The sequence below is a fragment of the Lupinus angustifolius genome, chromosome LG11, assembly GCF_001865875.1.
Source record: "Lupinus angustifolius cultivar Tanjil chromosome LG11, LupAngTanjil_v1.0, whole genome shotgun sequence".
Classification (NCBI taxonomy): domain Eukaryota; kingdom Viridiplantae; phylum Streptophyta; class Magnoliopsida; order Fabales; family Fabaceae; genus Lupinus; species Lupinus angustifolius.
In genome coordinates, this window is record NC_032019.1 from 1,462,180 (window position 1) to 1,476,115 (window position 13,936).

Genomic DNA, 13,936 nt, shown 5'->3' on the forward strand with positions numbered 1-13,936 from the left:
AAACCATAAAAAAGGAAATAAAAAATACATTATTTAAAAAAACAATAATAACGTCCAATTTAGAAAAAATCAAATAAAGCATATATAGTTTCTAAAAACTGCAATTTAAAAAAACATAGATTTATCACAAAATGACATGTGCTAAACTTTACAAGAAAATAACTCACTATTATATATATTGGAAACAAAACACTTTAACTTTATCTTAAAATAATAAATAATATTTTGATATTTATACTCACATAAATTAAATATTGTTAAAAATATTAACAAAGAAACGTTTCTCCAACCATAAAACTCATAGCTGATAATGTTGATTTTAATTTTGAATTTGTCTTTCTAGATCATGAATGATATTTCTATATAATTCTCAGAATGTTTTTCCATTTTTCTTAAACAACCACCGACCCTTGTTTTAGTGTCTGCATTAACTTACAAACAGCTTAGTTATTTTTTAACAGCTGAATACACTATATTGCTTCACTGCTACATACTACATAGTAGTACTTAATCACATGCTAGAGTTGACTCTAGAAATCCCTTCATATATCCTAACTTCAAATAATAACAAAATAAGATAAATAAAAAAAGCACAGAACTTTTCATAGTCCATGATGTATATAACAATTTATCTGAATGATTAAGATTTAAGAACTGAAAGCAAGTGACCAAAATTCATTCAAGAAACCATGTCATGTCCAAAAATGTTCTCCCTCTTGAGAGAATCATGAATTACATTAGTAGAAGATCCAAAATTAAGGTACTGAGGGAATTCATTTTGGAGAAAGTAAGATTTCTGATCAGAGTCAATGATGTCTGGGGTTGGCATGACTACTGGGTCATGTTGCATCTGGATGCATAATATCTCTGCTTGAGCAACTGCAAGCTGCATCTGAAGCTCAGAAACTTGATTTTGCAGATATGATATTGCTCCAACACAACCATACACAGGGTCCCTAACTCTTGCATTTGCCTCATACACTAGACTACTCACTGCATCTGCTCTCTGCTGAACTGGAATTTCCTGCATCATTTATAACAAAATACTCTTTAGTGCCACACAAACAAGGAAAAAAATAAGAGAGAAATAAATAGTGATTAACAACTCCAAAAAGGCCTTAAAGTTCTCCTATATTGTTTGGATAGTTGGTCCTTCACCATATATAGCAGATTCTCTCAATATATAACTTTACAAATTGATTACTAACTCAAAGTCTTGTAATATAATCACAAAAATTCATTGATCATGTATTAACTATCTTCTTCATAGTATTAGAAGTGGAACCTAAATTTGTATGCTCTTATCCGCTTTGGTTCTGAAAATGATTCAACTAATCACCATAGAAGGATACTTTTTTATCTTCTTTTTTATTATCAAGGGAAAGAAAACACATAATGATGAATATGAGATAGTTATCAAGGGAAAGAAAGCACATAATGATGAATATGAGATAGTTATAGTACCTGCAGCATTTTGCTAACGTTGCTAGCACCAAAAACCTTGTGAACTATGGCGAACTTTTGAGGGTCATCTGAAGGGAAATAAGGAGCAAAAGTGCAATCTTTGGTGCAACGGCGTCTCAGAAGTTTGCATGAGGCACATGGGGAATTACCACCCATTTGATTTTGAAAACTTAAAGACTCTTTTAAAAGGTTGAAGTTAGTGGAACAAAAAACAAAGGATACACACATAATGAGAGTGGAGTGGATAGGTGTATTTATAATGGTCTACAGCTTGTGTTCTACAATAGTATCATCAAGGATCAATCACATTCAACTGCTAAAGATATTTAACTTAATTACAAATTAGTGGGATGGGTTATTTAATTTTTTCTTCCCTTTTTTGGGTATGCCTTGTTTTGATTATATGAAGGATTTTTACAAAGTTTTGTGTATTAATAGTCACTATTTTTTTTTTAATAAAATCAATATTCATTAATAATAAATGATATCTTAAGAGTGTAAAAATTAAAAACTTCAATTAATTTGGAAAGGTGGAGGTAAGTGTTACCCTTTTTTTATATATATCTTTCTGCAAAATCTACCATTAATTATCATAATAGTACATAAGATAAAGAATCAGTCTCTTGAAAATATAGGGAAGCATTCATGTAAGATGATGAAAAGGTAAATATATAATTTTGTGCCTTTATATGTTTTTTACTAAATGCAACTAAATATACGGAGATGCTGGCAGAGATCAGGTTCGCTAGCTATACAAACTTGATGTAATCTGAATACTAATTTCATCAATATAATGAATAGAATAATTGAGAATTTTGGATTCGGGGATGATTTTGGCTATGGTATTAAAATTGCATAATTCTTTATATTGTAGGTAAAATCTTTTTAGGTTAGAGGGTTATGACATGTATAACTATCAGCAGAAAATATCTTCTATCATTTTTTTTCTTATGTTTTTCAAGTATATCCACAACTGAAAATTGACAATTAAGCAAAGAAAAAGCTGTCAGTTAATACTTAATAGAAAAGTTACTATCAATCAGGTTTCTACATAAGTATCATGAATAGGTTTGATTAGGGGACATGGCCTGAAACAATAGAAATTGCTATGGATGGACTGGTATAAACATCAATGCAAGTTGTACAAAAAATGAGTTGTATTGTTGAATTCTTCAAAATATTTTTAAATATATAAAATACAATTAACAAGTTATATTTAAAGTTTTAAACAATATATACGGCACAAGAGTAATTTCTTTTTCGAAAAGTCTAACAAATTTTGGTAAGTTCACTGTAGAAATTTTGTACTCCCATCACATATTGACTTATTTGCTTTGAAATTGACAAGGGTCCAAAAGCCTAAAGTGTCCAGGTTTAGAGTTACAATATTTTCATTGAAGAAGAGAAATAAAGAATAACAAATTATTTATTAGATCAAGTAAAAGAAATATCTTTCAAAAAGAACTATATGCAAAAGAAATTATGGACTATTATATTTGGGTTGAGCGAAAAAAATATATTTTTATTTTCTATTATTATTGATAATAATTATAATAGTACGTAATTCAATGTGAACATGAAATTGTTACTATTATAGTTTTGTGGCCCTTAACTTATAAAAATAAGGTTGTTATAGTTTAGTTCTGGTAATTATAGTTAGTGCACAAGTTAAGAAATTAAAAAGAAGAAAATATGCATTGAAGATCTAAAATCATTTTGGAACATTTGTTCAGAATTTGCTTGTAGATGAAGTCAGTGTCTTAGTGGTAAAGAATAAAGAAAATAACAATAATAATAAAGAATCTTGCTTTGAAACACTCAAGAATCTTTTTTAATTGTAGATGATGCAAGTTAATGTTGAAGTTCTGCCATGATCTAAAGAGGAAAACAAAATATTCACTACTACATTATAAGCTGATTTGGGTCACATATAGAGAGTGGAAATAAAAGCATGCAAAGTTTATCATTGACACATTGCAATTAAAATTAATCAAGGTTGTTAATTGTGATAACCAAGTAATAATTGGCCAAGTATGGTTTCCACGTTGTTTGACTAAGAGTGATATTTACTCACTTGTTTAAGTGTGAAGAGAGCACATACATGAAGGTTGAAAAACACTAGGTTGGTTCCAAAGAGAGCTGGTTCAACATGAATGTTTGTTAGACACACAAAAACAAACATAAAAACATTCACGTGAATCTACACGTTATTATCCCTAGTATAATTAACTCTCCTTTCAAAGTAGAGGTTGAGTGGTTGACCCAATTCATTGATTAACTCAACATGGTCATTAATCACTAAGATTAGTTTAATATTACTACTACTACGTATAGGAGCTGAATATAGCGGGTGAAGGTGAACTATGGAGGATCCAGCACATCTAACACCATACTTGAATTTTTTAAGGTTTGAGCATGTGACAAGTAATTATGTATATATGATGAGCAAAGCACACTCAATAAATTGTTATATGAAATGAAGTATGATATAGCCTACAAAACAAAACCAAAACATAACAAGTGTTTCACCCCAATAGGATCTCACAAAAACGAGAAACAACCCAAGTTACATAGTTTGATTGTGTGGTGAGAAATGTGTATACATAGTTTGATTCCGCTAAATCTTTAATCAAATACATAAGGGCAAGGACATGTGGTGAGAAATATGTATACATAGTTTGATTCCGCTAATTCTCTATCTCAATTTCCCTTTGTATACAACAGGAAAAGGAGGGAGTACTACATTTACAAGCAAAGTGAATACAGGTATACCATAGCACCAAGATATTAATGAGATTCCTGACACAAGCAATTAAGTTGTAGGATTATTATAAATGAAGCACATTTCGATAGAGATAAATGAAAAGTTGTATGAACTATAGTATCTCGTGTTGTGTGCAATAAAACATAATTAAGTTTTCCATGCATTAATTGCATCACATGATTCAATGCTTCGTTTTCGTCTCTTTCAAATTAAAACAGTTCTTCTTCAATCGCATGATGGTCTCCCATACATTTTTGTTTTCAAAAAGTCTACTAACCGAATGTTTGGGTCGGACATGATTTTGAGCTTCATTTATGGTTAACTTATAGTATTCTCAGATTTAGTTGATATAAAAGTTTTTTAAGAATAAAATTACATTTCTAAAAGATTATTCATTGAGAAAAATGGAGGATATGAAATTCATTTTATATTCAAAATTTGAGGTTTTTTTGGTAAATTAGGCATTATTCATTTTTCTAGGCATATCATCTATATTTATGACTAGTTGGTAATGTTATATTTTCTTAAAATATAAGTCTTGAAGATCCTTTTAATTATACGAAGTGAAAGGTTTCTTTCAATTCATTTGGCTTTGAAATGTGTTAGGTAGATCTTTAAGTTGATTTGTTAGGAGGGCATAATATTTTTGCTTCTTTGTACATCTCAAAATATTTTATACCTTATTTTGAGAAACGATTTTCTTAACATCAACATGAGATAAGGAGCTAAAAGAAAGAGAATAAAATATTAAAAACTAAATTTATTTCTTCTATGATGCATTGTTAAATAGTTAATCTAATATTTGATTCTCTAATAAATTTATAATATTTTATTTCATTTTTATTGTCTTCAGCCTCGAGAGAATCATTTAAGATAATTAATAATTAATTCTAATGCATTATTTATTTAAAACATTGTTTATATTATCTTATAATCACACAATGTCATGTTATTAAAAACGTTCATATATATATATATATATAATAATAATAATAATAAAAAGGTTCATATATATATATATATACAATCATACGATGAGGTGTATGGAAAAAGAGCTTTGTTGAACCCTCGTACAATTTCACCAGTATTAAATTAAAGATTATATACGTATCTAATGCATTAATTATTAATTAGGAATATAAAAGGCAACCAATATCTTGTTGGAGAAAATTACAGGATGAACATTTTATTCTAAAAGAGTTATTCTTTAAAATTGTACCACCATCATTTATTTCTCCTTCAAATTTAATTTTCATGTGCTCTTGGTGTTAATTTTATTGAATTGTCATGTTATAAGGGATATAAAAGAAGAAAATTAGTGGTAGAAATGTGAAATTATCATTTTGTAATGTAATATATATTTCTCTTTATCATTAAACAATGTCCTTATAAAACTTCTTAACCTTCTCTTTTATAGAATATTAGGGATGAACATGGGTTAGATTGGACTGTGTAATGTTTGTCCCTTATCCGACCCTATACGTTGGTCAATATATTTTTTGAATCCGAGTCTGATCCTAAACCCGAAGCTAAATTGTCCAAATATCGACTAGGTCTACCTTCGAACTTAAACTTGACCTAGACCTGATTAAATAATACATACATTTTTTAGATATAGTCTTCTCAATATTTCTTATTACTATAAATATGTAAATTGACATATGAATTGATAAATAATATATATAGTTTAATTATGTAAATATGATGAGCAAAACTAGATAACTAGTGATACTTTCGACCAAAAAGATTACATTGTATACAATTGAATAAGCATACACAAACATGATGAATAAGCGACCATACGACAAATTGGGTTGGATTATGTTTGTCCCTTACTCGACCCTAAATATTGACTGAGTCTAAATTTTTGAACTTGAATTTAGACTCGACCATATTCGATCTAATTATGAATATCCTAAATCGGATGAGTGGGTAGGATGAGGTATTGCTCACCCATATTAAATACTATAAACAATTATGCAAGTATTATTATGGGAAAAGTAAAAGACTAACAAATGTATATAGTGAAAATGTTGTAATTATATTTGCCATAAATTAGTTAATACTGTCTCCATATTATAGAGTAACTTATATTTGAGGACATTCTAAAATGTAACTTATAAAATTGGTTGAAGATAGTAACTTCGCATATATTATATCTATCAAATGTCAATCCTAAACTCTTTCTTTTACTACCTTAACTAGTAGGAGATACGTGTATTCGCACGAGTGATAATGTGTATTGTATGAATCTATTTAAACAGTGCAAAGTAAATTTCAAATTAAAAAGTTAATGATGATTACATAGATGATGTTTATGTATTTAAATGACAAATTATAGTTGTTGATGACCCTCTTATATTAAATAAGAAAAGATATTTATAAAGGATATTTTAATAGTTTATATTATAATAGTAAATAAACGATACTTGTAAGAGCATACACACTTTCATAACAATGGTAGTATAAATTTAATTAAAAAGTGTCAACATAATTTGTTAATAAAAATGATATGGAGATTACCTCATTAAAGATGACTTTTATGTATTTTATTGTTGATATATATTTTTTAACAAATGAAATGGTGTTGAACATGTTATATTAATAAATGATATTTATTTATACGAATATGACATCCTCATATTTATTGGTATAAGTTTAATAAATTTATTATGTCGAACATAATGAAAATTTAAAAACATTTAAAAAATTCACGCGAAATTTTACTCACAACATATTCATTGATTTAATCAACAATCTTAATGTTGATACAATTGTTGCTCTAGATTGCATAAATTGGTCATTCTTATAGTGTTGTATTGTACAAAATGTATAAATTTTTTTAAGTAAAATAATAATTAAAAATACATTCATTAAAGCACTTGTGATAAGTGTGTCTATTTCTTTCAATGTGCACACTTTTTACATTTTTATTTTCAAAATAATAATAAAAAACTCACTTATAACAACTTTCATATATAAAACATTGATATATGTTATGCCCCAAAAATATCCATTAAAATCTTTATTAGTCATGTTTTGTTTAAAGCATAAGCACTTATGACTTGAAAATAGATAATTGAGATCAATAACATTACACCAATTTTTATAAAGTTTAACATCAATTTTAATGTCTCACATTTAAAACTTATTATTCCAACACACTTTAAATTAGTTAGTAAGTACATTCACTTACTTTATTAATCATTCTTGCATTTTTTGTATCTTATTTTCATCATTATGTCATAAGCCAGTAACAAAAATTAATTTATTTTGTGATATAGAAAAGCATCCAAATTCTACATCTCCTAATATATTAAAAGCTACAACTCAACTTTATCTATAATATCTCACTCATTAATCAATTGAATCTCACATGGATGTTAAACTAAACATCAACATAAATAAATAAGAAAGCAAAATAACATCATCCTATCAATTTATTATCTATCTAAGGATTGTTTAATTTACTATTAATTGCAAATTTGCAATTAATAGACAACACAAATCTTGTTTTAAAAATATTTATATCTGATTAGGTAGGGAAGTAGATAGATAGAGAAGAGAAAACATAAAAAAATATAATCTTAGTACTTACATTTAATAACAATTTGCTTATTAGAACAGTTACATAATTTAAATATCTCAATTGACTTATACAAAAAAGAAAAACTTTTACTTGGCTAATTTTACTATTCTATTTTTTGTGGTTGATTTTAGGGTAAACTCGCATATATTATATCCATCAAATGTCAATCCTAAACTCTTTCTTTTACTACCTTGATTAAAGTGCATAGAGAACTACTCAATATTCCTCAAATTTTAAAGTTGTATTTAATTTTTAATATTAATTTTCTGAACTTTGATTGAGTTCCTTATAAACAAAAGTTAAGAGAACACCTAATTTGATAAATGTCCTATAAACATTATTTAAATAATAATATATGAGAAAATTTAAGATTGAAAAATTATTTCCAACATTTGTCAATATATTAAATGCTAACACTTTCTAATACAGTATAACTTTTTTCCTTAAACAATATTCTTAATACAATGGTTAACCTTTATTTAATATGCTCGTGGATCAATGTGGTTAATTAAGTTGTACTAGTACTAGTAGTGAGAGATAGGTCCTGAATTTAGAACTTCAATTCCTCGGGAGGTAGACCCATGGAAGCTGAGACTGAGAAACTTGTCTTTTAGTTTCTCCGAAATCACAAATTTTGAAGATAATAAAATACACGAATATGGTTTAAGAACAGACATTTCACCACGTTAGAAGGAAAAACATGAGACATTGAGACCTTCAACGCGAACATTAAATGTGCATCGTCGTAATGAAGATTCATTTTCGATATGCATGTTGTTTATTTTTCCATGACGATAAGGGGAATGGTCTTTTTAACTTATCAAGCAGCTTTTGTTTTTCATTTTTTTAGTTTATCCTCAAAGTTATCACAAAAATTAGAGTATAGAAAATATCATGAAACAAAGGAAGGACGCCACACGAGACATAGAAAAAATATAGTATATAATATTACTACAACACGATGATTATCAAGAATCTTTGAGAAAAAGTTTACACAGTGATTAAGCATGAAGTCGATTATATGTTAAGAATTTGAATGTTATTTGCCAGCCACACACAAATTTGACGCACAAGAAGTTCAATCTAAATTGATCACTGCCTATAGGTTTTCTTAGCTATCAAGAATGGAATATTATAGTACAATTTTGAAGCCTATACAAGGAAGACCCATGTATTAGTATTTTATACAATCAGTGAATGGATAATAGAGAGCGTTACTACTCTTCCTTTTTGTCTATGTGCGTGAATTAGTTTTGAGAGTAAAAGCTTGGTGAGATTTCATGTGTGTGACATGAACACACAAATGCACAACATGAACGTAGACATGACAAGAATACAACAACCATTATGAAGTGTCATTGCCTCCTCACATGAAGCAACGATGATGAGTAAAATTGTCATCGTTACATCCAAACAAAATGCGACATCATAATATTTTTTCCTTTGTTTTTTATATACTTTTCTCTCTCCAATATAATATGTCTTACGAATACTATGAAGATCTACTATTGTTGACCAACCTAATGGAAATGAATTTCTCTTCAATATTAAACTCTTTAATATTAAAATATGTGGAGGATATAATTTTATAGATTATTTATTTATGTAATTAAAAAATTAAAGTTTTTAATACCACATGTTGTAATCCAGATAATGAATGAAGTGTGTTATGTGTCTATGTATATAAGTTTTCTTTCTTGATGCTTTTTCATCTCCATCATGATCTTATGAGGGGGAAGGTTTATAGTTGAGGAATTGAGGTCCATTTCTTCCTTCTATAAAGGAGTGGCCTCATATGTATGTGGGCTTCTTTGCCACGTTTGGGCTTTCATATCTCTTCTATCCTTCATACTTTCATAGTCCCATTCAAAATTTACCAAATCATCTCTCAATTTAATTATATTCCTAAAATACCCTTTCAAAAATATGACCAATATACTCTTCCAAAACCATTTCCCATCATCCACAAGAACAAGACCAATTACCTACATGAGAAGCTTTTGGATAATTGAAATGGATGTTTGACATTTTAATTAAGTCATTGGAATATTGGCGGTAGTATTAGCATTGTCATGAAAACGATCATGTCCTATCTCTTTCTAAAAGTGACAAAACAATTGATAATAAAATTGGCTTAAAAATGGTCAGAGTGAAATCATACAATCATAAAGTGTGATCAAGGCTTAATAATACCATTTGATTAGTCAATCTTTTATTCAGAGTAAATACATGAGTTCCTCAAAATTCCTCAAGTGTACCAATTTCGTCTTTAAGATCAAATTAGTCTCTATCATATTATAAAATATGCTAAGAGTAATTAATTTTACATGTATTAATATTTTCGGAAACCATTTTAGGCCATTTTAGGTTTTTCATTTTTTGATAAACAAAAGTGGGACACATGAAAAATTTGAGGATCGAAATTAGTATTTACCTTTTATTTAATTTTAAAATTGTAGGTGCTATAGATAAACTCTCATAGGTAGGCAAAATAGAAGAGTGTTTTACACATAATCCTAATAGTGATATATGCTAATTAAATTCTCTAATATTCTATCATGAAAATGTAATATACTACGATCTTTCTACACTCAACACACTATTCATTAAACCTTAAATGAAATTAATACAAAACTTCACCTTTTATTAGTATTTAGAAGTCTAGTTTTCTATCTTTAAAATTAAAATTAACCAAAAGCGGAATTAAAAGACAAATGGAAAGCAATTTGCTTTAAACCTTTGTTGATTAGAAGTGTTAGGGGTTTATGTTTTTTCTCTTACTGAATTTTCTAGACACGAATTGATCAGAAATACAATTTCAAACATTCTACAACAGCCAAACACATGTTAACTGAAATTCCAAAGAGTACATTTCACGATTGTGGTGGGCTACAACATCAATATTTCATTCCTCGTGGCCATAATCTATGATTGTCATGAGAAATCACAACCTCATCCTCAAACCAAACTAAATTTTGGTTGATTCTCCTGTTATGTACCCTCATAAGCGTTTTATATTTTCCATTGTCTTGTCTAGATATAAATCAACTTTGTCAACTAAATCAAATATAAATAGGATACCAATAAAAAACTCTATCGCAACCCCATCATGCGTCCCAACCCAACCTAATAATGCGACAAAACAAAATAAAGACAACGTAATGAATGGAAAGACAATGTTCATTCAGCAATATAGAAGGAACAATAAAAATAGTTAGGTAGAGCAAAATCCAAAATTAAACTCATCAAATGTCAAGACAATAACTAGAAATCAAAAGCACTAAATAAAACTACCACGCAACTAAGTTCAATAGTCCATAGTGATTTAAGCAGTGATTGGTTGTTGAGCAGCAATCCTCTTCCTAGCTTCCTCAATGATTGATAGCTTAATACCCTTGCCCTTGGGAAGAGAGATCCATGGCTTAGTGCCTTTGCCGATGGTGAACACATTGCTCAATCGAGTGGCAAACTCATGTCCGGTGGAATCCTGAATGTGAACTGTCTCAAAGCTTCCCTTATGCTTCTCCCTATTCTTGAGAACTCCAACACGTCCCCTATTCCTTCCCCCAGTGACCATCACAACATTACCAACATCAAACTTGATGAAGTCAACAATCTTATTCTCCTCCAAATCCAACTTGATGGTGTCATTTGCCTTGATGAGCGGGTCAGGGTAACGGATAGTGCGACCATCATATGTGTTCAAGTATGGGATACCTTTATCTCCAAACCGCACTGATCGAACCTTGCTGAGCTTAAACTGCAAATCAACCATATAGAGTGAAAAAAAATGTAAATAGTTCATACAAGAACATCAAAAGAAAATTGGTCAAGACTACAAGGACTGGATGAATAGAATATAGCATCTAGAACAATTTGAGGAAAAGGGAAGATTAAAAAGTTAAGGAACCAAATCAGAATACCTTTGCCTCATCCTCCCTAATAGAATGGAGACGGAAACGACCTTTGGTGTCATAAAGCAGACGGAAGTTCTCATTAGTTTTGGGGATAGATACAACATCTGCAAAAGAGAAACAAATTAATGGTGCATATAATGTCTCCATTCAAGCAAATAGAAACATTTTAAGTATTGAGTTGGGCAAACTCAGTTTTTCTAAATAAAATTGAAGCAGCCAGGTCAGGATCGTACACTACTATTTCAACAATACATGTTTACAATTTCCCATAAATTAAATTGACAAACCCTAGCACAACATAAGACTCCAGGGATAACATTGACTATGCATATTTCCACAGGATTAACAATATGTAAGCTCACACTTGACACCTACATATATTCAATGGTATAACACGAAGGCACCAAGCTGACCCATCTAGTGGGATATATGCTTGGTGGCTTGTTGTTTGTAACAATACTCATGCACCAAAGACTACAAAACAGTTTAGTGAACACCTCCAAACTCTTCAAGCAATGTTTACTTATAAACTACTATAGCATATGATATAATAACTTGGAGAGTGCAATAATTAAAAAAAGTCATGCCACATACTAAAAATCACAATTATATGTCACATAAGTATTTAAAGGACAGAGGACAAACATACATACCCATAAAACCAGATGGATAAGTCTTATCAGTCCTAACTTTGCCATCAACAAGGATATGGCGCTGCATAAGAATGGCAATGACTTCACGGTATGTCAAGGCATACTTCAATCTGTTTCGCAAGATCAGAATGAGTGGCAGACATTCCCTGGACTTGTGTGGGCCAGATGAGGGCTTGGGAGCCTAAACAAGGAAATAAAAAAACACATCAGTCTTTGAAATACACTCTTAAAAAACAATCAAAATGATGAAACTACTTTTACTTACAAAAGCACCACCAAGTTTGTCAAGCATCCAATGCTTGGGGGCATTGAGCCTCTTCAAATGCTTCTTCAATCCTCTAGCCTGTAACAATCATAAGTGTTTACAGTTCAAATCAAAAACAAGTACTGAGGTCCACAACTATTACAACATAGACAAATAACAGCCTAAATGATTAATCACAGCTTTCTTCGGTGGAATCCAAAAAACACAAAACATGTGATACCAGTTCATCACAGCTTTAGGTCCAAAAAACACATTATATGCAATAAAACTAACAATAAGATATGAAATCAAGGAACTAAACATATATAAGTGAATAAATTTCAAATGTCACAGAATACAGATCAATTGATTGTATGGTTAAGATTATAGGAACTATTTTGAATATGAGATTTAGTAAAGGAAAAAGAGCAGAACGATTAACGAATGAGAAGAGTAAAAAACGAACCATATTGAGTGCAGCGAAGTTTGAGATCCGAGGAAACTAGTTGCTGAATCCTCCTGCCGCAAACAAACTGAGGAAGATGAGTTGTTGCTGCTGCTGCTCGTTTAAAAGGTTCATAAACCCTATTCTCAACTAATGGGCCGTGGGCCTTTTGGCCCAATTGGTTGTTAGGTTGCCCAAATATAAATCCACTCTAACTAAATTAATAAACGGATATTATTCATAAAGTAAACAGTTCAAAAACAAGCCCGTCTAGCTCAGTTGGTAGAGCGCAAGGCTCTTAACCTTGTGGTCGTGGGTTCGAGCCCCACGGTGGGCGTTTTTCTCTTCAAGAGAGAAAATATCCATGCTTTTTCACTCTCTTGCTAGTGAATGTAAAGTGGATTATAAGGGTATGGAACACAAGGTAAGGCATTGTCCTAATGGTTTATTATTCGTTGTTTGTTGCCCCTTCCCAAAGGATATCAAGTCCCAGTTCCGTGGCCTAAGAGCAGGGACATGGTCTGCAACACCAGTTTATCGTAATAATGAAAGAGATGAGCAACCATGGAATGATTTGTCTTTTATTCTATTTCTCCCATTTTTCATGGTTATTATGTCTCTGCTGTTTCATTAATCATTATATCTCTTTTCTCTGTAGTTAAAGGGTTTTTTTCGTGTAATGAGTAAATATCTTCTTCACTCAATTTCTATGTGCCCCAATCAATGGTCCCCAAATAGGCAAACATAAGCTTTTTCCCCTTGTTTGTGGTTTTTGTGATTCCTGATGGATGTTATTGCCTTGTTTTCTGCAGCAACCACAACCATAACAAAAGCTATGTGCTGGACAGTTGTTACTAAGG

The 13,936-nt window shown here is 30.1% G+C and overlaps 2 protein-coding genes and 1 non-coding gene across 3 annotated transcripts; 1 reads left to right on the forward strand and 2 right to left on the reverse strand.

Moving 5' to 3' along the window:
- LOC109360574 (LOB domain-containing protein 12-like) lies at positions 665-1,695 on the reverse strand. Its single transcript, XM_019605558.1, has 2 exons — positions 1,465-1,695; positions 665-1,024 (listed from the first exon to the last, which is right to left on the reverse strand). The coding sequence occupies exons 1-2, from the start codon at positions 1,690-1,692 to the stop codon at positions 680-682; spliced, it is 573 nt and encodes a 190-aa protein (XP_019461103.1). The 5' UTR covers positions 1,693-1,695; the 3' UTR covers positions 665-679.
- LOC109360573 (40S ribosomal protein S4-1-like) lies at positions 10,977-13,227 on the reverse strand. Its single transcript, XM_019605557.1, has 5 exons — positions 13,098-13,227; positions 12,653-12,730; positions 12,388-12,568; positions 11,741-11,838; positions 10,977-11,577 (listed from the first exon to the last, which is right to left on the reverse strand). Exons 1-5 carry the CDS (start codon positions 13,098-13,100, stop codon positions 11,143-11,145), a joined length of 795 nt encoding a protein of 264 aa, XP_019461102.1. The 5' UTR covers positions 13,101-13,227; the 3' UTR covers positions 10,977-11,142.
- Positions 13,341-13,413, forward strand: TRNAK-CUU. The gene has a single exon. It is a non-coding gene; the product is annotated as a tRNA-Lys (tRNA).

What these genes read in the sequence shown, in the direction of transcription:
- LOC109360574 (XM_019605558.1), bottom strand. Translation starts at nt 1,692, where the DNA reads ATGTGTGTATCCTTTGTTTTTTGTTCCACTAACTTCAACCTTTTAAAA. An exon ending in ACGTTAGCAAAATGCTGCAG is followed by an intron (nt 1,025 to 1,464) that starts GTACTATAACTA and finishes TAAATGATGCAG; the next exon opens with GAAATTCCAGTTCAGCAGAG.
- LOC109360573 (XM_019605557.1), bottom strand. An exon ending in ACAAACTTGGTGGTGCTTTT is followed by an intron (nt 12,569 to 12,652) that starts GTAAGTAAAAGT and finishes TTCCTTGTTTAG; the next exon opens with GCTCCCAAGCCCTCATCTGG. An exon ending in TTATCCATCTGGTTTTATGG is followed by an intron (nt 11,839 to 12,387) that starts GTATGTATGTTT and finishes TCTCTTTTGCAG; the next exon opens with ATGTTGTATCTATCCCCAAA.